Raw genomic sequence first — 26,737 nt, 5'->3', positions numbered from 1 at the left:
ATTTGGAGGGGGGGGGGCGGAGAGAAGCCGTTTAAAGCATTTCCATTTAAAAACCCAGCAACACATATGTGCACACGAGCACATGCACACGCACGCACACACACTTATGCTTCTTTATTGTTCCCTCCCCCACCAGGGGACACCCTCTCCCCCCACATCCCCAGGACAGTCAAATGGATGCTTCAGATCTAGCAGCCCTGATCAGCTAGGATCCTGGGCTGATTCCAGCTTCTAGCACATCAAGATGATTCAATGAGCCTTGATTGTCTTCACCATCTGGTGCCTGGTCCCCCCAGTGCGGTCTCTGTACGCTTGATTCCTCTCCACGCATGCTGTGATCCAGCAACATGGGCATCTTTGGCTACCTCAGACACCACACTCCATCCCACCTTCATGCCTTCCCCGCACAATGGCTGGATCTCAGTTCCAGAATTTTCTCTCTTCTCCCCTCCCCGTCCTTATACCCCTGGTTTCCGGACTCATCTCAAATGTCATCTTGTACAGGAAGCCTTGCCTGGTCCTGCTAGAGTCTTCCCCTCTAAAGTGACCTTCCATTTACTCCCTATGAATCTTGTGTGTACCCAATTATTTACTGGTCATCTCCCCAGCAGAGAGTGAGCTCATGGAGGACAAGGGACATCTCTGCCTTTCTTTGTATCCCAGCACTTGGCGATGCTTGGGGCTTAATCAATGGTTTTCAATCATTCATTATGTGTTAGAACATGCTCTAGGTACTGGACGTACAGAGATAAACAAAACACTCCTTGTCCTCAAGGACCTTACAGTTTCCTAGGAAATGTTAGTGGAATACATTGTAACAGAACTTAATACAAAGTAATGGAGGAGAGAGAAAAAAGCAAATAGTAATACTTACAGCGGGACCTCGGGCAAGTTACTTAACCTCTGTTTGCCTAGGAGGCAGCTAGGTGGCTGGGTAGAGAGAGCGCTAGTTAAGCGCTTGCTAAGACCCAAGTTAAATTCAACCTTAGATATGCACTAGCTATGTGACCTTGGGCAAGTCTCTGCTTTAATCCACTGGATCAGGAAATGGCAAATCACTCCAGTGTCTTTGCCAAGGAAATCCCATGGACAGTATGGTCCACAGGGTCATCAAGAATTGAATATAATTGAATAATAACAGTACTGTGATTGGAAAAGAAACTTTGGGTTCAATGACCATATTTCTGAGTGTCTTGGGAGAACTGTGAATTCAGCGGATGGAGCAAGATGGAATGTGGCAGGCAGATTTCTCCCAGGGACACTAAGGCACCTGTCCCACAGCCCAGCAGACCTCTGTCCCCGCCACAGTCGGCTTTCTTTCCTTCTCTGAGGTGGGTGTGAGACCCAGCTGGCCAATGGAGGAACTGAATCCAAAATCAGCCAGAATAGAGAGGAAAAGAGAAAAGGCACAGGAACAGCTGGGGGGGACAGACCCTGTTATCTCTAAGATGTACAAGACTGTGAACCAGCGCCCCCCCTCCCCCACCTAGACTGCAAAGCACTTGGGTCCATTTCTTCTCTGAAAGACACTCTACAAAAATAAATTGTAATTGAGTTTAATAATCATCCCCCCTTCCCGAAAGAGCCTGACAGATGCTTCCTGCTGCTCACTTCTGCCCCATTCCAAATATTTTTACCTTATTTGGATGAAATGTATTATTTTTCTAATGAAAGGCCCTTTTTTTTTTCCAAAGGGCGGTTTTCCCCCCTCTGTCCAGTTGCTGCCTTTATTAGGTAGTGTTCATGCCTTTTTGGGGATGGGTTTTCTTCCCTGAATTCATCTCTCTCTCTCTCTCTCTCTCTCTCTCTCTCTCTCTCTCTCTCTCTCTCTCTCTCTCTCTCTCTCTCTCTCTCTCTCTCTTTCTCTTTCCCTCCCTCCCTTCCACCTCCTCCCCTCCCCTCCCCTCTCCTCTCCTCTCCGTCTCTCTCTGAATTCAACACTTGGAACCCACAAGTTACCCCCTGCATGCAGCTCCTTGGTTTCTGTCCCTCACCTTCAATTCTTTCTTAGCTTTACTGTGGAATGTCTAAGAAGGTTCGAGGATTCTGGCGGGGTATGTGTGTGGGAGGTCTGGATGGAGAGAGTTTTAAAAGTACCTTGTAAGTCACTCTCTCGGAGGTGTATCTGGAAGAGGAAACGGAGGACAATTAAGCCTCCTACAGAGGCTGCCCAAGGACACCTTCCAAGCACTGGGTGCCTGGCTCCCCTTTGTAGATGGGGAAACTCAACCTGGGAGCTTGCAAACTTTGCTCCCGCGTACCAAAGAATAGGGTCAAAGTCAGCTGAGGAAAGCCCAGATTGGCCAAGAAATACAGGAACAATAAAAGGAAGAGGACAGTTGGAGTAAAGAGGGATGTGGGATGCTCTCCTTCCTGAATTCCACCAAGGCTCCCTGGCTACTTTAAAGACTCAGCCCCAACACCTCCTCCTGCCTTCCCAAGTGTGCTGAGAACTGGTTCCTTCCCTTCTGAGATTACCTTTCCTATTTTAGATCTTGTATATACCAATTTAGGTACACGTTGTATTCCCCATGAAATCTATGCTTCCTGCGGGCAGGGACTCTTTCCATCTTCAGCACCTAACACAGTGCCTGGCACATAGTAGTTACCCAAAAAAGGCTTGCAGATTGAGCATCCCAAGGTATCTCTCTCCACAATCTCTCAGAAGCCCCCCTCTCTCCAAACACACAGCTACCACCCTCAAGATCAGACCCTCTTGTATTGCCCCCACATTGGCACAACTGTGGCCTCCTCTTTCCAGTCTCTCCCCTCTTCTATCCAGCCTCCAAATGGAATCCAAATTGTTTGTACAGCCCTGATCATGGCATTCCCCCATTCAATAAAATCTAGAGGGTTTTGGCTCCTTACAACCCTTTAGTCTGGATGTGCAAAGCCCTCCCTAAACTACCTTTTCAACTTGCCAATCAATAGGCACTCAATAAACGTTTCTTAAGTGCCTACTGTGTGTCAGGCTCTACCCTAAATGCTGGGGATACAAAAAGAGACAAAAGACTGTCCCTGCCCTCAAGGAATTTACAATCTAATGAGAGCAAACATGAACAAAAAAGCTCTATACAGGATAAACAGGAAATAATCAACAGAGGGAAGGCACTGGAATTAAGAGAAGTTGAGAAAGGTGCGATTTTAGTTGGGAATTAAAAGAAAGCCAGATGGCAGAGGTGACTGGGACAGTCAGAGAAAATGCCCAGAGCTGAGAGATGGGGATCTTGTTTATGGAACAGCAGGAGGCCAGTGCCACTGAGTCAGAGAGAATGGGTGGGGAGTAAGGTGTAAAAAGATCGAAAAGGTAGGAGGCCGACTCCTGCTCCCCCACCCCCATTTTGCCTACTCAAGCCGCTGCAAACCTGGCAGGCATCCCCCCCCTCCACTATACCTTCCTTCAAATCCCAGCCATACCCCCTCCTCCAAGAAAACTCCTCAGACCCTCTCCAGTTGCTACTGCTTTCTCCCTCCTCAAATTACTGTATCTTTGTTTATTTGACAGGCTGGATCCTTCAGTAAAATGTAAGCTCTCTGTAGATTAGGAGTTGGTTGTTTTTTTTTTTACCGTTGTATCCCAGCTCATCACAATATGCCTTAATTATAACTTCTAATTTTAAGTTTTGCAGAGCATTTCCCTCACAACCACCCTGGAAAAGTAACAATACAAGTGCTGTCATTTGAATTTTACAAATGAGGGCTCAGAGAAGTGACTCCTCTCTCCTGCCCCCCTCATCCCCCATAGCCCTAGTTAAATGTCTGAGATGGTATTTGAACTCAGGTTTCATACTAAGTACTTAAGAAGTGTTTTATGAATTGAAATGTGATTTTCCAATCTTTCTTGGGGCCCACAAATGCCTCCTTCTGGTTATGTATGGCAGAGGGGGTGCAATGGGTAGGAGAAACAGTAAGAAACTGAACTGGAGGAGAGAGAGGACCAAGAAGCAATAAGTCTCGTGCTTGAGCCAAATCCTCCAGGGTTGGGTCAGTTGTTGTTCTGAAGAAGACTCTTGGGTCTTGAGGAGAATTCCATTGGAAGTTGACCTGCTGGCCCTTGGCAGCTAGATACCCAACGCAGGATCTCTCCATCCGAAAGGGGGGATCTTCCTGAGCGTCTCTCTTCCTGGCCCCAGCTGATAGGGCCCCTCTAAAGGTGATCTGAAAATGACCACGGATGAAATGACCCTCCCACCCAGCAAGAACTCAGGGCCTTTGCCCAATTGTGGTACGATCGTTGGCAGTTCAGGCTGGAGGGTTAAGAGGAAGCACTTGGAGGTGGTCAGGGGGCTCATTACCATGGTCATGAAGAGCTCCCATACTCCTCTCCTGCACTGCCCACCACACACCCTCACTCTACTGAGGGATCCTTGGCCTGATCTCTCCTTCCATTCCTCTTGGTATCATTAGAGCAGCCATCTATGTAGCTTGAGGTTGATACGGTTTTGTCTCTGCCTCTTTCTACCAGAAGCCCAGAAATCAGACTCAGTCACAAGCTCCAGATTTCTGACTTCTCAGGAAATAAAGGATCAGAATAGGGCTCCGATTAGGAGGAGGCAAGATACAGTTGTCTGTACTAGGGTCCATACAACATATGAAAAAGCAAGCTGTCACTCTTGGCTTGGCTCTAGAGAAAAGCCTTCAGTTCTGGTGCCCCAGCTTAGGAAGGACATTGATTAAAGGAAGAGGATTCCGAGGAGGGCAACCAGCATGGTGAAAGGCCTGGGGGCATGCCGGAGAAGGGCTGGTTGAAGGAATCAGGGATGTTTAAGCTGCAGAAGGTTTGAGGGTGCAGGTGGATACATGACTGACCACCATTGTTGAATGTCTGTCCAACGAATGAGGGGTTGGACTAATTCTCTCTACTTGGTTCCTGAAGGCAAGGCCAGGTGCAATGAGTGGCAACTGCATAGGTAAATGTCAGTTAGATGCTAAGAAAAATTTCCTCATGTGAGCTGTCCAAAAGTAGAATCCATCAACCAACCAATCAATAAGCCTTTATTAAGGGCCTATGTGCCAGGCACGAAAAGACAATGAATTTCTTCTTGCAAGAAGTTTACACTTAAATGGGAGCCCAGTAAGTTGAAAAAAGTACAGAATAAATGGAAAGAGACTACACACAAGGTGAACCCAAGGCAGTTTTTTGGTTTTTTTTTTGGCGGGGTGGGATGGCACTAGCAGTTGATCTGAGATCTTTAAGCAAGGGAGGAAATGACTATTTCTTGGGTATATGTTAAGAGGGGACTCTGTTGGAGGATGGGTTGTTTCAGACGACAGTGACGTCTCTTTCGATGCTAGCATGCTGAGATAGTTATTTTATTTACTAATAATACTTTTCCCTCCTTAACCAAGGTACCCATTGCCAGTTCCAAAATTTTCTGGTTCTGGTACTGATGCTCCCTCTGGACTCAGTTGCATGTATCATAGTGACAGCTTTACGTTTCTGCTGGCTGTGATGCCATTTTCAAACCTTCCTTGGGGCCCACAACTACCCCATGCTGGTTATGCATGGCAGGATGGGGTGGGATGAGTGGGAGAAACAGTAAGAAAGTTTACATCTCACAGAAGATGAGCTTCTACCTTCTTACTGAGGGTGGAAAGGCTCACTTCTCCCTCTTTCAGGAGAAGGTGGCAGGTAGGGGGACCTGGCGGCAGGAAGTTTTGTTGTTCACTTGTTTCAGTTATGTCTATTTGGGGTTTTCTTGGCAGAGATGCTGTCATTTTTTTCTCCAGCTCATTTTACCGATGAGGAAACTGAGACAAGCAGGGTGAAGTGACTTGCCAAGGGCCACAGATAATGTCTGAAGCTGAATTTGAACTCAGGAAGATGAATCTCCCTGACTTCAGACCCAGGCACTCTGTCTACTGCATCCCCTAGCTGCCCCAGCATCAGGAAGGGCTGGGTTCAAATCCAGGCTTAGACCCTTACTAGCTGTGTGACCCTGGGCAAGTCACTTAACCTGTTTGACTCAGTTTTCTCATCTGCAAAATGGGGTTAATAATAGCACCTACTTTCCAGGGATATTGTGGGCATCCAACGAGGTATCTGTAAAGTATGTGTGAAATTTCAAGTGCTTTATAAATATTAGAAATGGAATCCCCTCAGACTGAGGAATGTGGCAAAACAAGAGGATAAGGACAAGGAGTTGGAGAAACAGTGGTCATGAAGTTCAGGATCACTTAGCTGGAGCCGGGACCTAACCCAACCCATACCTGACGCTTGCTACAATAACCCTGACAGGCATCAAAACTACTCCAACAATGCTACAGAGAAGCCTACAAAGAACCCTGGACCTGGGAAGGAGACACCTGGGTTCAAAGCCTGCCTCTCAAGAGCTGCATGACCATAAGCAAAGTCATATCTTTTCTGAGTCTCAGTCCTCTGTCTGTAAAATGAACCTAATACTACTTCCATGACCACCACCATCATCTTCTTCGAGTCAATTAGAGTTAAGTGACTTGCCCAAGATCACACAGCTAATAAGTGTCTGAGGCTGGATTTGTACTCAGGTCATCCTGACTTCAGGGCCAGTGCTCTATCTACTGTACCCTCTAGCTGAACCAACCAGCTTCTTCTTAGTGTCACTGAAATGGGAGTTGCTACAGCTAGCAAGAGTAGCACAAGCCATTCCGTGTGTAGACACCTTTTACCCACTACTCTAGAGTCTGCACTCTGGCGACAAATGGAGCAAGACTGCATGACAAACCTTGGAATAATTCAACATGGCTAAAATGTGCCATGTGCCCCTCAATCGAACCCAACCAAACATTCCCACAACTTCAACCCATTGGTTGGTTCAACTCATACAGCATTGTCGCCAGCCCTGTCAGACATCACGCCATGCTTCAGGCTGCCAATTTCCTTCTAAATTATGGTGCCTTCACACCACTTCTGAATGTGGTCAGTCAGTCTATGCTAGCGTGGACACACCTCCTTTTACCTGCATCCTATGTGCTTATAGCCTAAGATCATGAGAGATTATGAGAGGAAGTGTGATGAAGTGGTAGTCTGTCTCAGAATTAGGAAGCCCTGGGTTCAAGTCTTGACTTTAACAGTTACTGGCCACAGTAGGACGCTTCATCTCTAGGTACTGCCGTTGACTGAAGAGTTCCCTACACTGCTGAAATCACAAGTTCAGGCAAAAAGGGAGAGATGACATTAGCCTTTTCTTAGTGTCTCGACCATGCTGTTAACTCACCCTGGGCTTGCAGTTCAGCAAGACCTCCAGATTCTTTTCATAGACTGTGATCTATGTCTCTCATCGGAAAGTGGAATTCCTGAATCCAAGTATGACTTCCCAGGGACCCCTATTATGACCACGCTAGATCTCACCCTCTCCACCCCAGGGCCAGTCTGCAGAGATCTCACTTTGGCTCCTGACTTGGTCTCATCCAATGCTAATCAAGCTTTGCTTTGATACACATTTAACTCAAGTCTGACGTGCCTCCTCATTTTTGGGGCACTGAGGAATGGGTGACGAGAGAGGCCTGAAGAAACTGGAGTGTTGGGATCTAAAAGGAAAAGGCAGAAATGGGGCTGAGGAGGGTCCAAGCAATGGCATCTCCCCCGTGGTCCCAGGGATAAAAGCGCTGCTTCCTGAGCCCCCTTCTAAGGGTAGAGGTATGACCTGAAGCCCAGCCTGAGGGAAAAATCTAGAGGCAGCAGCAGCACCAAGGACCCCAGATGCCTCCTTCTTGTCAACGCTCTGGCCTCTTCCACTCAGGCCATGGGAGGTGGTTTTGGAGAGAAGCCTAAGTCCCTTCAATGTCCACCAGGGAACCGCCCAAAAAACATAGTTCTTACAAACAGATGGGGATGTCTACCACAGAAAGGAGCCAGTGCCCAGTACCTGAGTAGTAGGCAGGGAGGGAAATCAGGGAGGGAGCTGGGACCCTCCTAAGTCATGCCAAGAGGAGTACATACCTCATGAACATATTTTCCCCATTTCGCTGACTGTTGTTCTCCAAGTACTTTCTACTTCCAAAACCTCCTATGTATATAAAATGTACCACAGGCACTAGAGTGCGCCAGGCCTCTGGGTGCCTTCCCCAAGGCAAAACCCTTTAAGGTTGAGAGGGTACGGAGGGCATGCTGTGGATGACAAGACTCCCCCTCTTTCTAATACACTTTGGGGTTTTTCTAGTCTCAGCTCAATGCTCTGTGAACATTAAAGGGAGCAAGAGCATGAAGGGCAGGGGGAAGGGAGAGGGAAGGAGAGACACACTCTCCTGAAGAAAATCTTCATCCATTTAAGGAATGAGAAACCATTCATCCCCTGGCAGGTCTATATACAGTCATATGAGGTCCCCTTCTTCTCTGATCAGAAGAATGTCCCCATTTACCAGGCCCTCCGATTCTCAGAAATCAGGCAGATTCCTTGGTTTTTAGTAAGAAAATAAACAGGCAGAGTCAGGATGGCACAAGGGGATGAAAAATGGGCCTGAGGCCCAAGGACCTGGGTTTGAATTCTGCCTCTGCACCTTTACTATATGCAGGCTGCATCGTGGTTGTTTGACTTGAAGAGACTGGACTAGACCTCTGAGGTCTCCTCCACCTCTAAAATCCTATGATTTGTTTGGGACTAACTATGTGGGATCCATGAATTGACGCCAGTGTGACCCTCACCCCCAAGACCCCGTACCAGAGACCCCACACGCATTTCCTTGGGTTACTTCTGTCCCAGAAGAAAAGGCTGATGAGCCAGGATTAAATAGTGGTACCTCCTATTTATTACAATTATGTACAATCATATCTTATATTCTGGAATCTATACATGATCACACAAATGAGCGCAGCTTTTCTTTGTGAGGACAGACTCAGATGTTCCAGGAATCGCTCAGCTGGCAGCTGGCAGGGAAGAGGGACCGTGTATCACCAATGGACCAGTCAAGAACATGATGTGGCAAAAACGAGCGGTCAAAAACCCTGTGTCATTTCATTACTCTAGGACAGCAGGGGAGTGATTGAGGGAGAGGTGGAGCAGGCCAGCTCAGCCTGGGAAGGCCCTTTGTGCTCAGAAGGGCCTGGCCCAGTTCTCACTGGGTGACAGCCACACAGCCACAGGCCCTGGGGCTCTACTGACCATTCTGACCCCCTGATCATCCAACCAAGAAAAGGGAAGATAGAGTAGCCCACTTCGGAGACAAGGGGCAGGCAGCCAGATGCTTGCTGCACCAAACAGTCATGAGGACATGGGTGGGCCCGGATTGGGAGATGATGGGGAGTAATGGAGAATGTCCTTTCTCACCTGAGGAGTTAGGAGTCAGGTAATTAAGCTACCTGTTGTCATGACCAGTATTAAAGGCAAGATGCCCCTGAGGGGAAAGAGAACCGCAGAGGACAGTGGGTAACTCCAACGCCTTTCAGCCTAACACCTATGCCAAGCAGATCTCAAAGGCCAGACTGGTTTTTGGGTAGTAAAATTTGGGTAGTAATAAAATAAGGGAAAGAAATGAGACTCTTCTGAGGAAGAGCTCAGAAAAGCCAGCAGGACACAGGAAGATGTGCGGAGGCCTCCAGGCTGGACTCAGGGAAAGGGGGTAGCTCTGTCCTTGGAGCTATGCTCAGCTCACCCTTGGAGGGCTCCAGTGGAAGGGTAAGAGGGTGAGGCAGGGCTAGTGGAGAGCCATCCTTACTGCCCAGCAGTACCTGGCAAAGTCAGCACGTTGAGTGCATGGAGCGCTGGCGCCAGTCATCTAAAGGTGGTGAATTGTAAAAGAGCTCCCCCATCCCCTGATGCAAGGTGCTCCAGGGAGAGAGGGCAGGGGCTGTGTGGTGGACAGGTAGAGGGGAAGGTAGGAGGGATGAAAGGAGAGGAAATGCGCTGGTCCTAGTCTATCTCATTCTCATTGCTGGCTCCCTCTGGTCTCCGCAGCTTCTCCACCTGCTCATTGATCTGCCCATCCCCCCCTCTCCGGTCCTCTGTCTGGACGCCCAGGCAATCTTCCTCATCCACATGGCTCACATCCTCCTCTTCCTCCTCCTCCTCCTCTTCCTCCTCGTCCTCTCTCTTCTCCTCCTCCCCCTGCACCTCCATCCGCACCTGGCCCTTCACATCAATCACCACCTCCCCTCCCTCTTCTGGGCCAAGTAGGTGATAGTTGCCTTTCGAGCCCTCGGGGCTGTGGTTCTCCTTCACCGGTGAAGAGGAGGTCGACTCGTTGCTGACGGGGGAGATGTCACTGCTGCTGTTGTGGTTGGCTACAGTGGGGCCAGGAGGAGAGGAGGACTTCACTGAGATCTGCCAGGAGGGGACCTTGGGGGCAGAAGGAGAGGGAGGGAACTGCCTCCTGGGAGGAGGAAAAGGAAAGAGGCGGGGAGGCGAGTGTTACAAGGGCTTCTGAAATGTGGCCCTGATACCCTGCCGGGCTCCACCTCCACTACATTCTAATGGGGCAGAGTCCTGGAGTCCAGCAAAAGCTTACCCCAGTCATGCCACGGGAGCAGCACCAGTCTTGACTCCCCTTTCAGAAAGGACAAGTATCACCAAGCCCCACCCCCAGCCAAAGCCACATCTAGAAGAAGCAGGGAGATGCTAAGGCTCCCGTCTGGCCATAGCTAAGGAAGCAAACCCCATGTGACTGAGCTGATCTTTGACAGAGTTAAAAACTAAAACTACAAGCACCCCCCTCCCCCCAAAAAACCAGTTGCCTCCCCACTGCTCCCTCCCTCTGCCCCCTCTAGACTGGCCTCTTCCATCTCAGCCCCCTTCTCTGCGGAGTGCAAACAAGCTAATGCCTGCATAATTCACCAGTATCATAAATGCTATCAAGAAATTCAATTTGTAGTTTTCTTGGCTCCAACGTTACCCAACTGCCTACTTTCTGCCTTTTTTATTTTCCAAAAGCACTTCTTTACTGGCTGCATAAAACTCATGAATTTCTCTTGGTGACAGGCACTCCCCTCCCCCAGCCAGGCACCCTCGTCGTTGCAGCCTCTCCTCTGAGGCCAAGTTCACCTTTTCTGAGCAGACAAGGAGTGGCCGCCTGGAAGGCTGGCATGGAAGCCCCTTCCCTGCCTAAAGCCACCCATAGCTTTTCCAAAGACCACTGCCAGGGAAGGTGCACTACCCTCTCAAGAGCTACCACTGAAAGTACAGGCCCTAGGAGAAAAGGAGGGAGCTACAGGAAATGTAGGGGAGAACTCCCCTGGAAGGGGGAGCCCTCTGGAGAGCAAGAACCCCCTAAGACCCAGGTGATTTTCTAAGCGAGGAGAAGGAGGAGGAGGAGGAGGAGGAGGACTTCAGATTCCACTGCCAGGAAAGACAAGCCTGTAGGCCTGGCCAGAGAGGCCCAGTGCCTGGACTCATCAGGAACACCACCTCCCCAGTCTAGGCTGCAATCAGCTCCAAGCCCAATCCCCCCATACCGGTTTAGGAGAAGTCCTTTTAAGGAATTAATCTCAGACTTGAGTTCATTGATATTCTGTGACTCCAGGATCCAGTTGGTGGACGTGGTGGCCTGAAAGACAAAAGGCAGAGGGGGTCAGACTCGGGCAGCATCACCCAACCCTCAGTCCAGAAGCCCCAGCAGAATGCCTCCAAGGGAGGAGGGGCAGTTACTTCAGCCTCAGTCAGACAAAGAGTCTGCCCACTGCCCAGGACATAGGGCCAGATGGACATCAAATAGTCCCTGCTCTAAAGGAGCTGAAGTCCTTTTGGGGACATAACATGTTAGTATATGCAAGATATGCACAAAATAAACTCAAGGCAAAATGGGGGTGGGGGGGGTCACTTGAGGCTGGTAGGATCAGAGCGCCCTCAGTCTGGGGAGCTGCCAAATTCAGGGATCAGGAATTAGGGATAGCCACACTTATGAATAGGGGCAGCTATGTGGCACAGTGGATAGAGCACTAGTCCTGGAGTCAGGAAACACTCCTCTTCTTGAGCTCAAATCCAACCACAAACACTTACTAGCTGTGTGACCCTGGTTAAGTCACTTCACTCAGTTTGTCTGTTTCTTCCTCTGTGGAGGAACTGGAGAAGGAGATGGCAAACCACTCCAGTATCTTTGCCAAGAAAACCCCAAATGGGGTCATGAAGAGTCAGACATGATTGGAAAATGACAAGGGAGGGAGGAAGGGAGGGAGGATATCCCTTCAAAGCTCCCTCTACACAAAGCACTCTAGCAAGCACTGGAGAACTGGACAGAGATGCCAGGCAGTCCCTGCTCTCAAGGTGCTCATGTGCCAGTGGGGCTACGGGCTGCTGTGGCAAGGCAGCCCTTCGGTAGCATATGAGGTGGTGAATCCTACGGCCCTGCTATGGAGCCATCTGACTGGGCCAAGGACTGATAGCAAGAGGTCTCTTTCCATTCAGTGCCACCAAGGCCAGGGTATCCATTGGGAAGCAATGGCACTATGCTTGTTGGTTCGTCTCTTTTCTCAGGACACTGGCACTAGGCACAGTGGTGTAACGTGTCAGGGAAAGAAGCGCATTATGATTCTGGGCTTTGTTCATGAAGATCCTACAGCTCCCAGGAAGAGGGAGGGGGTGGTGCCAGTACCCTCTTGAGTCCAGGACTTGTTCACTTGTTGTGAACACCATGGTGAGCTGGAGGGCTTCCAGAGGAAGGCAACCAGGGGCTGGCAAAGGACCCTGAGTCTGTGTCATATGAGGATAAGCTTGAGGGACTAGGGATCATTGGCCTCAAGGCAGATGGGAAGCCTCCCTTCACATGAAGGGTTTTCAAGGGAGGAGCTCAACAAGCAAGAGCCAGGAGCTGGGGCAGGGGTGGGGGTTAGGCTGCAGAGAGGCAGCTGAGGGAAACCCTCCCAACAACCAAAGCACTCTAAGAGCAGAATGGGCCGTGGAGGCAGACAGCAGAACAGGCTGTGAGGACCGAGAATGGGACACCCTCTCTCTGACAGCCTTTGAGCAGGAGTTGAACAACGACTTGGGACTCCTTTCCTGGACAGGCTGAGCTAGAGGACCTCAATCCCTCTGTCTACCCAAGCACTCCCTCATCACGAAAGTCTGACTACAAAGGCAGAGATCCCAGTTTAGAAGCCTCAAACTGGTGAACCGTGAACTGGCCAGAGTCTACTGGTTTACTGGCATAAAGACCGCCTTAGTCCTCCATGTCAAGCTTCCATCGATCCATGCGCCAGCTGCCAGGCAGCCACACAGAACAGGAGCAGCTTTTCTCACTAGATCACAATTAATTTTAGGAGAGCTTGATTCTCCTAATTCGTTTGTTCAGGATCCTACAAGATCTGCCTTGTGTGGCATTGGGAGCCAAGAGGATTTAGGTTCACATCACCTTCTATTCTGGATCAATCTGGTTGTTGTCAAGTAGGATCTGGCTGCTGAGGCAGAAAGGATGGGAACCTTTAGAGAACAGAAGATTCTATTTTTGAATTTGTGATAAGAGGAAATCAGAAGGGAGAAGAAGGGAAGGGAAGAGAAAAGGAGGAAAACAGAAAAGAGAGGTAGGCATCACCTGACCAACAGAACTCAGACTTTGTGAAAAGAGGGATCCCAGGAAGAAGACATAGGATCCCAAGGATTCTATGTGGGAAGTAAGCCCAGGGAGAAGAGTAAATTCCAAAGAAGGAACTTCTGAAGACATATGGTCATTTTGCTAACGAGGAAAGAGGGGAGTTTCCAAAAGAGACTGATGTGCATGCAGAGGGGGTTATCAGTCAGCCTGGTGTTCACAAGACATGCAACAAAACAGAAGGGCACATACATCACCAAAAACTCGCCTTTCAAAAATGTCAACAGATGCTAACACGTGCTTGTGAGAGACCAAGGGGACAAGGAAGAATTCAAGTGGCCAGTATTAGAAATACTAGTGACAGCTTAGAATGAATCTGTCAAGAAAAGGACCAAAAAGAGGTCAGTCTGTGGGCTCTACTGGGGAAAGAGGAGGACCAAAGAAGGGGGAGGAGAGCTCCTTGGGATGGATGGGATGGTAACTGAAAACAGAAGAGATCGGCTCCTTCAGATCTCATCAACATAAACTCTTCTGTTTGGCTCGCAAAGCCCTTCCCAGCCTGGCTCCTTCTCATGTTTTAGTCCACTTTTAATCCAGCTAGACTTGTCATGCTGTGGTGACTGATGTTCCATCTCCTGGCTCCGGGATGTGGCTGTGGCTATGCCCCTCCCCCCACCTGGAGTATCCTCCCTCTTCACTATCACCTGGACCCCTGACTTCCTTTAATACTTGGCTCAAACAATACTTTCTGCAGAAGGCCATTCCCCTCTATGTTTACCTTCCGTTGACTCTAGGCATCTTGCATGTACCTGTTTCCTTACTCACTGGGTCCCCCATTAGGATGTAAACTCCCTGAGGTGAAAGCCTGGTTTTCCATTTCTCTGAATCCCTAGCCCCTCACACACTCCCTGGCACCTAACAAATGTCTGATAGCTGACAGACTGATCTTTTGTTTATGTTTTCTCTTTCAAAGAAAATTATCTTTGTACTGAAAAAGAGAGAACAGAAATGGCTAACAAGGAGTTGACACCTGAGATAATTAGGAAAACAGTAAGACAGCATCTAGCTACCCTTGATGATTTGATGAGTTCAAGTCACCAGATCCAAATGAATCAGAACTCAGAGTAACAAAAGAACTAGCAGATGTGATAGCCTAGCTTTTGTCAATAATCTTTGAAAGAGATTGTATATCAAGAGAAGTACCACGTGACTGGAGAAGAGCAATGTCCTGATTGGCTTTTTTAAAACGGGAAGAGAATTGAGTGTGAAAACCATAGGCAGGTAAGTCTGACTTTGTTTGACAGCAAAATTTGATAGTTTATAAATCGAAATAGCAAAGGGTCAGCATGGCTTTGTCAAGAACAGGTCATTCCCCACATATATTCATGCCCCCGCTCCTCCTGGCCCCTGCCCTCCACTTCTAGCTCAGGACACCAGCATCCACCACCCTGAGCTTCTCACTGGGGAGGCTTCAGAAAGCCCAAAGAAGATCTCCCCTCCACCCCCGATCCCCTTCATGTTAATCATACTAACCTGGGGCCTGGCTACACAGGCCCTGAGACCATGGAGATTCCACCTGACCCAGACCCACTTGTCTTTCAAAACTCTCAATTAGCTTCTCAATCTACTCTTCAACCCTGTAACTTCTCTGATCAAAAATACACCTCCTCTCCCACCCTGGTCCACCACTCCACTGTGTGTTCTGCCTTCCCCCAAAAGAAATTAGCTCCTTGAGGGCAAGGGCTCTTTTGTATCTGTATCCCCAAAGCTCAGCACCATGTCTGGCAAACAGTAAGAGCTTAATAAATGCTTTTTCATTTACTCATCCATTTGTTCATTCATTAATCAGAGGACTGCTCTATAATATCATTTCCATATATTTTAGCAAAGCATTTGACAATTCCTTTATGCTATTCTTATCGAAAAGGAAAGATGTGAGCTAAATGATGGTACAATGAAATGGATTCAAAACCAGTGAAAGGGCTGGATCCAAAGCGTAGCAGTTAATGGGAAGATGTAGATGGCGGAGGCCTCCAGTGGGTGCCCAGGCAGGGGTCCACACTGGGCTCTGCACTATTCAACATTTTTATGAATGACTTGGATAAAGGCATATGTCCCATACTTATCAGATTTAGAGGTGAAGCCAACCTAAGAGAGAAAGCTCCCAAATTGGATGACTGAGTTCAGGATCCAAAAGATCCGGAAAGGCTAGAAACCAGTCTCAAAAAGTCAGTGTTACAAGCACAAGTTGAGACAGGGCTCGGCAACAGTTCTTATGAGATGCAAGAGGGTAAAATTGCCAGCTCGATGGAAGTCAACTCTATAATAGCGCAGCCCCCCTCCAAAGTAATATGACTTTTAAAAGAGGGAGGCCCCACTTGTAGGAGTCACAGGTTGATGGTGGCCTTTTGTTGACATACTGAAGTCCTCTTCACTCAATCTCCTCTCACACTTCATTCCCTTTTCCTAATCCTCTTTCATAACAAAGGAAAAAGACTTAAGGAAAACCAGCAAAAACAGAGAGCCCAGGTCATAGCACACTCCTCATTCATAGTCGCTCCACCCCTATCATGAGGAAGGTGGTGCAAGGCAGCTCTCCAAGATGGACAGCAATCATTCCAGTTACCTGCAGAGTGGCCACTCCCATTCAGACTTCCCTCTACATTTGTTCATAAATCCCTCATATTTCTCATTTCTCACGTCACAGAACAATTACATTTGTGGCCCACAATCTGTTCATCCTTTCACCAAATGATTAACTCCCACTTTGATTTTAGTAGTCTGCTACCACCAAAAGGGCTACACCATCTCTCTTGTGACTGAACCATTCTCCCCTGCTAGAACGTGCTCCTTCAGAGGAAGGATTCCCTCATTTTTATATGCGTGTGCACACACGCACATGCACACAAACAGACTATTATCCCTAGTACTTTACAAATAGTAAGCACTTAATGAATTCCTGTTCACTCAGTAATTCATACTACAGATATTTTGGTACAAATGGGCCCTTCCAGTTGCTGACCTCTCTGAGTTATGTATAAGCCCAGCAGTAGGGTTGCTAAGTCAAAGGGTATGAAAAGCTATGAAAAGATGAGTGACTTGTCTCACATAATACTACACTGTTTTCCAGAAGGGTTACAATAACTCAAAACTCCACCAACGGTGTATTCATACACCTGTCTGTCCAGAGCCCTCATTTCTTTTCTTCACCTTGGCAAGGGAACGTGGGCAAAGCACTTACATCGCTCCAGATAGCCATGAATGAAGAATAACGTGCTAATCTGTCTTATGAGAAGTTTCTGCCCAGAACAACAACAAAAAAAATTGTCTTTGCCACTTCACGAGGTGTGAGCTGATGTTCCAACTGTTTTCATCTGTTGGATAGTCTGTGATTCTTGATCATTTACTGGGGAATGGCTACTAGTCCTCTGTATTTTTGTCAGTTTCCTACATAGCTTGGATACCAAGACTCTTGACAAAGATTTCTTTTGCACTCAATTATTTCTCTTCTTATTCTAGCAGCAATGATTTTGTTTATGCAAAAACTTTTCAATTTTCTATAATTGAAATAATTTATTTCATCCTTTGTGATCTCATCTCTTGCTTATGAATTTTTCTCTAATGGCATAGTAGTGAAAGATTTTTAAGGGCCACATTTTAGGAAGGACATTGATAATGTGCAACTGATAACCAGACAAATGAAGAGCCTTGAGATGATGCTATGTAAGAACTAGTTGAAGTGACCAGGGATGTTTAGCCTAAAGAAGAGAAAACTCCAGGGAATATGAGAATTGTCTTAATCTATTTGCACATCTATCACCAGAAGAGAGAGTCAGGAGCAATGAGTGTGTAAACTGTAGAAGCACATTTGGGTTTGATGTCAGGAAAACCCCCATGTAACAGGAGCTTCTACAAAGTGGAGGGACTACCTCCAGAGCCTTCCCCCACGAGAGACTGGACGGCCCCTTCTCAGGTATTCTGTAGAGTCTTTATGTTCTAACGTGAGTGTACCAGATTGATTCTGAGGCCCCTCCCAACTGTGAGATTCTGGACACCCTCATGGAAGCCCCATCATGTCTGTGCACCATAACAAGGTTCCTTATAAACACGGCAATGGGATGGCCCAGTTGCAGGTCACTGAGTCAAAAGTCTCTGAGCTTAGTCTCCATTCACAAGAGGGGCTGAAAATTGTATGTTACAGGGCTGTCGTCAGAGCAGATGTGATAAGAGATGTACTGTAGAGCCCCATGTCATTACAAAGTGCTGTGCGAATGGCAGCTGCTATTCTTGTTACGATCATTCCATAGGATGCTTATCTTGGAGCAGCTGGGAACATGGATGAAGTCTCAAGGCACTTGATCTGCCCTTCTCACAGTCTACCTTGTCCATTATAACTCTTTATAAGTTCCCTGAGGACAGACAGCATCATTTTTTATCTCTGTGTCCTCAGAGTCTGGTGTGGGGTCTGCTCACGTGCTTTGCTGCATCGGTCATTTCAACGCCACATTAGTGCACAAAGTACACCTCCTTCTCCTGCATGATTCTCATCATGTCCTCCCATAAATCCAGCATCTGAAGAGGACTGATCCAGTTTGCAGGAGACCATCCTGTAGGGCATTTAACCACCTTCTGTGGCTATTGGGCACACATGTGGACTGGTCATCTCCAACTCCTCATTCTCAGACTGCAGCCCCCCATTCTGCTGCTGATGCTCCTTTTTTGCACATAAATTATGGGCTGTGTGGATTTGTGAAGCTGCATCCCCTCTGTGTTATCAGTTATCACTGTCTGAGCTCTACCAAGCATGGGATGTTGCCCACTGGACTTTGGGCCACCAGTCACTCTGTTTCTCTGGGGAATGTGGTATTTCATGATTCATAGCTACAGAGCATCACAGAAGAACACTGGTGTTAAAATGACAATTCTTATGACAGAGAGCTGCCTAGAATCAATTAAAGTGCTGTACAATTCCCCAAAGACAATCCAGTCTACTCTCTTATTTAATTCTGGGTTCAGTTAGAATTGTGCCCATTCAAGGCATACACATACATACATTTACACACACATACACCCATGTGCATGCGTACACACACTAATTAACTATTATTTATTTATTGTTTGCTTTCTCCTGCATGAACTGAGGAGAACCCAGTATTCTGGGGCATGACGTCAGACACATTTGGGGCATCTTTAGGGAGGCCTTGCCCACCTACTGGGGATCCCTCTTCTGTCTAGATGCTGCACTGGGTACACTATGCAATAGCAACAAACACCCTGGGCAAATAGACATCTCTCTGTTCTCTGCCTCATGTGATGTTGACAGCTGGAAGATGATTCAACAAAGTTATCTCCGTGATTCTATCTATTGGGAAATTCTGCATCATCTCTCCATTCTACTTCTGCCTCTTGGAATTCTTGGTTTGTTGGGTGAATCAGCAGTTCAAGAATCATAATTTACAAGAAGCAATTTCCTGATGACCTCTCCCCTTCCCAAAAGGACTCTCTGGTCACTTTGAATCAATTACTTATGTACGTGTTTTCTCCCCCAGAATATGTTACTTGAGGACAGAGACAACTTCCCTCGGCTCTTTGCATCCCGAGTATTTCGCTCTGTGCCTGGCATACAGCAAGCATTTAATGTTTGCTGGTTGCCAACCACATGCATGGGACACACATACAGAAGAAATATGTGAAGGAGGCATCTAGCTCTGTCAAGTGACGTGTCTTTCTACCAGGACCACTGAATCTTTTGCTGTGAAGGGATACTCTGCTACGGACTGCACTTGCAAAACCTCACTGTTTCTCTCCTGTTTTCATCCAGGGTTTAGGTAGAGACCATTCTCACAAAGTTTTAGAGATGAGAAAGTAAACACCTGGTTCTGTAGTTAGTGAGGTCACCCTTTGTATTCAGAAATAACACAGTCCACAATTTATTTATTCCAGTCTTTGGGTAGTTTCCCCTCTTTCAGTTATCCTAAAAATCAATCCCTCAATGTTTTTAAAACCATGTCATCTCCAGCAGACTTCCTCATTGTGTAATGGTCTGATGCAGCCACTTTCCCCATTTTTCCTTGGTGAATGCCATTTCTACTTCTTCACACAGCTCATGAACAGGGGTCTAGTGTCAATGAGTTCAAATATGGTGGTTCCACTGTCACTGGTAATGAAAATGTTTTGTTATAAAAAAGCCAAGAGATGCTTGGTTTTCCATTTGTTTGCTCTCCTCCTTCCAGACTCTTCCAGACATGCTCTTCAGATGATCTGCCTGAGGGCATCTCATGCCAAGCTTTCTAAAACTTTCCTTTCTTCCCGTCAACTTGATTTTGCTGTTTTTCAAAGCAAAAATCACTCCCCATCTTTCTCTGCCCTGCTCCACAAGATCTGCAAATGAATTGATATTTGCGGACCAAAACCACTTGGTTTGGAGATCAAGTGCTTGATGCCAAAATGGTTTCAGAGCAACTTAGGCCTCCTCATTGTGGCAACTGCTTCACATCAGGAAATGGGTTGGTGGTGATTTTTCTTTGTCTACAGCTTGTTTGAAGTCACATAGTAGGAACTTAATGTATGCTGAACTGAATGAAAGCAATCACATAGGTAAGTAATGATCATCATCTATGGGCCACTGAGCATTATTATATTCTGCTGGAATAGATTTCAATATTTCCCAGTTTAAAAGAAACTGTTCCAAAAGACTTAATTTCTAATACCTTTCCTGCTAAGAGCAGAAACCACATGGTGCACCAAGGAATAATAATCACACAACCCAACATCCTCCCCCATTTCCTTACAGTAATTCCTGCTGTGATGGACAGAGAACAGGACAGCCACTACAGCAACTGTTTTTACAAATGCTGTAACTAGTTGGATCAAATCGTTTTAAAGGCCACAGGTGTGCCTGACAGGAGCCCACATAGACTCCAGTCAACCTCCAAGTAGTTTTTAAATGAGCTATTAATTAGGGCTCCCCGGAAGGTGGTCACTCCTAAATTTTTTTCTCTGTTCCTTATTACCCTCCCACAAGGACAGACCCAGACAAGTCAAGTAACAAATACAAGGTGGGGAGAAGAGAATCAGCCTAAGAGGAGTGAACACAGGGTCTTGCATAGAAGAGAAGCTCAATAAATGTTTGTTAAATAAATGAGTGGATCACAGTGTGGTAAGGGCCATGAGAAGCTTACGGGAACCTTCTCTAAGCTTGTGGGTCAGTGGAGCAATGGAGGTCTCATTCCTCTGGCACAGAGTCCCCTCACCTTTGGCAGGGAGTGCTGCCTTCAGTGCTTCCAGATGTAAGAAGCTGGGCTTGGAAGGACTTTGGTGGTAGAAGTGTACTCGCCACACACACATACTCATTTGCAACCGTGTATTCCCATGGGATTCAGACAGGCGAGAACCCAGGAGCTGCCACTGTTCTGGCTGCTCTAAGACCTTGAAAGCTACAGCAACACATTAAAAAGGGAGCAATTGCTACTCACCGGCCGGCAAAGAACTCAAATTTCCAAACGCATATGGTGCCAGATGCCTGGGATTTAGAAATAAAATCTGACATCTGGGGCTTTTTAGTCAGTCTCTTTAAAAAACAGTTGTAGAAAACTCACAGCCTTTGGTTTTATGTAGGTTTTTTAATTACTTAAAGCTTCTCTTTTTAATTTTTTACAGTGCTCCAGTAGGAGCTTGGAAAGCAGATATAAAAACTTACATTACAGCTGAGAAAACACAGCTTTTACTCTTTGGTTTATGGGGTTACCAAAGTCTTCGTACACATGGGGTTTAGATACCAAAACAGCATGCTTTACATTTCAGCACAGGAGAAAATAAGGAGGGTGGCAGGACAGAGGGTTCCCAAAAATAAATAAATAAATAAAAGTGCAAGAAACTTGTAAAAGCTGTTCTAAACCACCAAGCAGAATTCTCCTGGTCTTTTCCTTCTCAAAACCCAACATGTGGTCTTAATCTTAATTCTTAAGATCTGAAAACAGTTTTCCAATTTCCGGAATGGCTTCAGGCCACTGGCAGACCACAGCTCCAAAAGATAGCAGAGCTGTGACCATAAATTGGCTTTCATGGCTTGTTTCTGGTGGTGCTGCCGTGTGGGTCCTATGGCACAGAGCGTGTTCCATGGCAAGAAGCAGCCACTGACCACAAAGAAGCCCCAGGAGGGAACCAGTGGCAGCTCTGTGTGTGGGATGGGGACAGCAGTTTGTGCAGACCCCACATCAGGCACAGATAACCAAAAGGCCCCTAAATGCTGATGTCAATGTGGCTGGCAAAGCGGCAGCTTTGTTCCTTCTCCAGGAGAGAGACTGTCAGGAAAGTCACTGCTTGGATCAGTGCAAGAGCCTAAGTACGACCTGAAGCACATTCTCAAAACCAACGTGTCCATGATGGTGACAGCCAGCATTTATGGAGCACTTCAAGGTTTGCAAAGTGACTGACGGGCGCTACCACCCTGGATCCTCATCACAACTGGACTGTGAGGTGGGTGCTATTTTCACAGATGTGGAAACTGAGACTGAGAGGAATGAAGTGACTTCAGTAGGGTCACATAGCTGGTAAAGTGTCAGAGGCTGGCATCTGAGGTCTGAGCCCAGTGCTGTTGTACTCACTACACCATCCAGCCACCTTGATCTTGGTAAACACACAAGAGTCAAATCCTGTGCAGACACAGCACAGGAGGCTCCAACAGAACTTAGATCATCTATCCCTGCCACGCTCCTTTCTCCAGGAAGGCAATTCTGTCTCCAGCTCTTGAAAGCACAAGCTAAGGACTCCCAGAAAAAAAGTGCTCTCCAGCGTTTTGGGAAGGATATCTGGGGAAGAGAACAAGAGGTGGCAGACGGACTCAAGATGGACCTTCAGCACTGCTCTTCCTCCTCCCAGGTCCTTTGGGAGCTGACCGGGCTGATCTGCTTTGGCTGGGAGGCTGATGTTTAATCGGGGACCGCTTGTGTTCATCAGATGATAAAAGGGATTCCTAATAAAAAGAATATGCAATTCCTACCCTCCAGGAGCTTCGACCCTAACTGGAGACACCCACCTTAGACTAAACAACGACTGCTGAGCAATGCGGAAAAGAGTCCCTAGTAACTGAGTCAGACAACACAAAGTGCTGAGAAAAGGACTGTGTACAGAATGATGGAAGGGATCAGCAGACGATGGAGTTCATCCAGGAAGCCTTACTCAGAGAAGAGTGACAACAAATGGAACCACTTGGCCAGGTGACAACAACGCCACAACCTCTACCCTGGGGGCTCGCCGATGCTCAGATCTTGGAACAAGAAGCCCCAGGATAACAACCTACTGGACTGGAAAGAAGGAAAGATGCCAGTGAAGCACCTTGAAGCCCTACCCACACCTGCCCATCCTCCCCCAATGGAAAAGGAGTCCATCCGACGTGCTTTCCTCTGGTAGGGTGAGAGTGCCGGGGAGCAATCAGACAGAGATTGCTCACTCGGGCCCCATGATCAGGCCATTCTCTTTTCTGATACTCTACCTCTTTGATGACAAGCTTTATTTTCTCTGGTGCTTCTTTGCTGTTCCTGACTTGTTCTGTGTTGCAACCTGGTCATTGCCCATGGAGTCACAAAGAGACTCTAGTGCCCCATTATTCAAAAACCATACAACAACACTGGTAGAATATGAGTGTCAGAGACAGGTCTTCATTTCAAGACATCACTTTCCTGATGTCACTGGTTTACCTCAAGAACGAAGGACAAACAATCTGTGAGGAGCAGTAGTAGGAGCTGCCCCACTGGGGACCCAACTGGCCAGCTCTAACTGGGCAATGCAGCCCCTCCCTCCACATGGGAAGTCCTACACTCACATACGGGTGCTCTGCCCAAAGGAATATTAATTTTTTGAACTAGAACTCCATTAAACTGGATGTGACAAAGCCCATTCAGATTCTAATGGTGCTATCTGACTATACCTTAAACCCAAATCATTTTGGCTCTCACTGATCGGCCAATAATAAGTCCCAGCCCAAGCCTGTGTTGGTCATTGTTTGGGTTGTGATGGCTCAGAGTGAGCGTAAACAGAAACATTTTCTATTCTGCCCAGAAACCCTAAGGGTCTTCCCCTCGGATATTGATTTTTTTTTTTTGAATAGGCAAATGAGGCCATCTTTTGCTTCATTTCTTACTCAACCTTAAATCACTGAATGGGTGTTGCCTCAGACAAACTAAGACCTAGGAAAGATCTTAGTTTAAAAAGGCAAAGGTCTCCCACTGCATCTGGGGTCATCTCTAGTGATACTGATCCTGCCACTGGACCCAGCTGATTCTGGAGGAGAGAGAGAGGCTGCTCTGCACAGCCCTCCCTCACTTAAATTCAATTCACTTGCAAGGTATTCCATCCCCTTCCTAAAGTCATGGTTCTCTTCAAAGGACAAATCTGGAGTCATTTAGTAGCCCTGCAATCTTCTCACAAGGATTCCTGCCTGTTGTCTTCCCCCTCTATCTGTAGTATCTGTCCAAGGCATCTACACTGGATTACAAGCTCTATGGTGCCTGCAGCTCTTCATCAAGGCCACAAGCACTTCTAAGCTACTTGATTCTTCTTCCTGTGTGAATGAAAGGGGAAACTCTACAAGAGGTTCTTGGCTTCCTCCAGAAGGCTCTGCAGGGTTCAGTGATGCTAGGACACAGGAACAGCTGTCCTGAGGAGGACCTCAGCAGCTAGGGGATCCCTCCTTCCTGTCGGTTCTATACTGAATCTCCACCAGAGAGGGGTGAAGACTTCCACTGATGACCACAGAGTCACAGGAAAAGGCTCTCTGTGTTTTATCGCTCAAGAAACTCAACATCTTTCTGGTATGCACACGCATGTGGGACAACTTGCAGGAGAGCTTTCAGGTGGCGGCTAGCTCCACTGAGTCAAACACTCTTCCAGAACACAAGGTAAAATACATTCAGTCAACGAAGTGTAAGGATGAGTTCTGCTCTGGGGTCATCCCTGGTGATCCTGTCCTCGAGTGCTCCCTCCAGGACCTCATGGGCGTGGTGCCTCCAATGCGGGTGTGTGACTCCACTCACACCATTATTCCTACACCCCCCAACCCCCCTGCCCCCGACTTCTCTGGAAGCATGCTCCAGGCTGGGCTAGCACAACGGCCACCAGTGACTCTGGCTTGCTTCATGAGGATTGTGAAGAGAGCTTTTATTAAAAACTATAGAACCTGGGAGACCTTTTTCACCCAGTACCTCTCTGCTCTCCTCCTCCCAGCTTCCCTCTTACATGGTCTTGTGATAACTCTGCTTAGATGACCTTCTTCAAACCCAACTGACCCTCCCCTGTGACCCTGTTTTATGAAAGGATTCTGCTCGTGAGCTTCCAAGAGCTAGCCAGTATTTATATAAAGACTTTAAGGTTTCCTCACAACAACTGCGGGAGGTAGGTGTTATTATAATCCCCACTGTACAGATGAGGAAACTAAGGCACACAAAGGTCAAGCGGCTTGCTCAGGGCTGCCCAGCTAGAAAGAGTCTAAAGTTGGATTTGAATTTCAGGTCCAGCACTCCCTCCCCTGTAGCTCCTTCTCCTAGCTGCCAGTTTTTTCTCTAAGAACCCAAATTTGGAATACTGTATACAGAAGTGCTCTCAATCAGAATGACAGTCCTATAACATCTCCTGACATTAACATACCTAAGGTTAGAAAACCTGCAGCACTCAATCAATCACTCAGCATTTATTAAGTATCCACGATGTGCCAGGACTGTACCAGGAGCTAGGCAGACAGCCATAAGAGGAATGGACCCTCCCTGGAGGAGCTTATAAAGGAGACAGTCATGCACACACATGCTTGTGGGCATACCATTCACTCACAGATTCATGTGTACATGTGTGTACATATGTGCATGCGTTTGTAGGGGCTATTCACCCACAGATCCATGTGTACGTGTGCGCATAGATGCTTGCAAGGACCATTTACCTACAGATTCATGCATGCACATGTGTACCTATATGCACACATGTGTTTGTGGGCATAATATTCTCCCACAGTTCCTTGTATGCATGTGTGCACATATATGCACACACACTTGTGGGCATATTATTCACCCATAGATCTGTGTATATACATGTGCACACATGTTTGTGGGGATATCATTTACCCACAGATCCATGTATCCATGTGTACACACTCATGCGTATTACAGCAGTCGGAGGGGGAGGGGCAGGAAGGGGACAAGGCATTCTAATGGCTAGCCACAGCAGAGAACCAGCGCAAATCTCTCCTTGGCCTCTCTGTGATAGTTGTTTTCAATCAGCAGAGGCATGTGACAAGGCTTGGGCCTAGACAGACCGTCAGCGATCACCTCGCTCAACTCCTTCACTTTTAGAATGAGGAAATCAAAGTCACAAAAAAGCCAGGGGCTCATCTAGGGTCCCAGAGGGGGTATGCTGCCTGGGCAGAATCCGGACCCGGTCCTCTGCCTCCAAAGCCAGGGCTCTTTTCACTTCACTAGTGCCAGAAGACTCAAATCCAAATCAAACTGGGATACCCCCCCCTCCCTCCACCTGGCCTCTCACCCCCATCCCCTCCCCGAGCTCCATGGGTGTGGGATGTTGTTGCCCATGGGCTCTGCAAGGAGGTTTCCTTGCTGTAGCGCAGGTACAACTGAATCCTATCATTAAATGCCAAGCCAACTCTCTGGCGTTGGTCTCCCTGCTCTGGACAAGCCGTGTTGATGGATATGGTCACTCAACAACCTCAGGGGTGGGGCTATTTCTGACCAGGCTGGAGACATGGTCAGCCCACTGCACACAAGGAAGAAATGAATGGAGACCTGAAGTACCTTGGAGGCAGCCAGCTCCTGGGTGAGATCCTGGATTTTCTGTTGCTGCTGGATCAGTATTTCTTGGACAGAGGCTAATGTCGCCTGTAACTGAGTCACTGTGCAGGGAGAAAGCAGTTACAGCTCAGTGAGAGTGGTCTTCGGAGGTTCCCTTCTCTCTCTCTCTTTAATTTATCGAGGGATGCTCCCTCTTCCTCTCTCTCCCTTATAATTCATCAGTGCTATGGGCAATCTACCTGCACTGCATCTAACCTCCAGTATTTCTAGTTTATCTTTCCATTGTAGAGTTGTCTATAGGCAACAGTATATCCATCCAAAACCTCTCCCTCCTAATTAGATCTACTCAGGATTTGCTCAGCTCTCCCAACTTCGATGGTGTTTGCATCATTCATCTGGTGGTGCCTCACACGTGCCCTCATGGAACTAGCAGAGAATTTTCAATTCTGAAATAGAATGATTTCCCTTTCCTTCCTGATAAACACCACCCAGGAAAGACTAAAAATAGAAAA

The 26,737-nt window shown here is 47.4% G+C and overlaps 1 protein-coding gene across 2 annotated transcripts in view; it reads right to left on the bottom strand.

The window, feature by feature from the left end:
• Nucleotides 1-8,704: 8,704 nt before the first annotated feature.
• The window catches only part of PEX14 (peroxisomal biogenesis factor 14), a 146,955-nt gene continuing 128,922 nt past the window's right edge, over nucleotides 8,705-26,737 (bottom strand). For both annotated transcript variants that reach the window (XM_072608832.1, XM_072608831.1), the window contains 3 exons: nucleotides 26,229-26,326; nucleotides 11,366-11,457; nucleotides 8,705-10,287 (listed from right to left, as the gene is read on the bottom strand). In XM_072608832.1, the coding sequence (XP_072464933.1) occupies nucleotides 9,828-10,287; nucleotides 11,366-11,457; nucleotides 26,229-26,326 (650 nt within the window). In that variant the 3' untranslated portion in view covers nucleotides 8,705-9,827. The remainder of the gene's footprint in view (nucleotides 10,288-11,365; nucleotides 11,458-26,228; nucleotides 26,327-26,737) is intronic.

The sequence above is a fragment of the Notamacropus eugenii genome, chromosome 5 (assembly GCF_028372415.1).
Source record: "Notamacropus eugenii isolate mMacEug1 chromosome 5, mMacEug1.pri_v2, whole genome shotgun sequence".
Taxonomy (NCBI): domain Eukaryota; kingdom Metazoa; phylum Chordata; class Mammalia; order Diprotodontia; family Macropodidae; genus Notamacropus; species Notamacropus eugenii.
The sequence above is the reverse complement of the archived record's forward strand: the minus strand, read 5'-3'. Positions and strand labels throughout refer to the sequence as shown.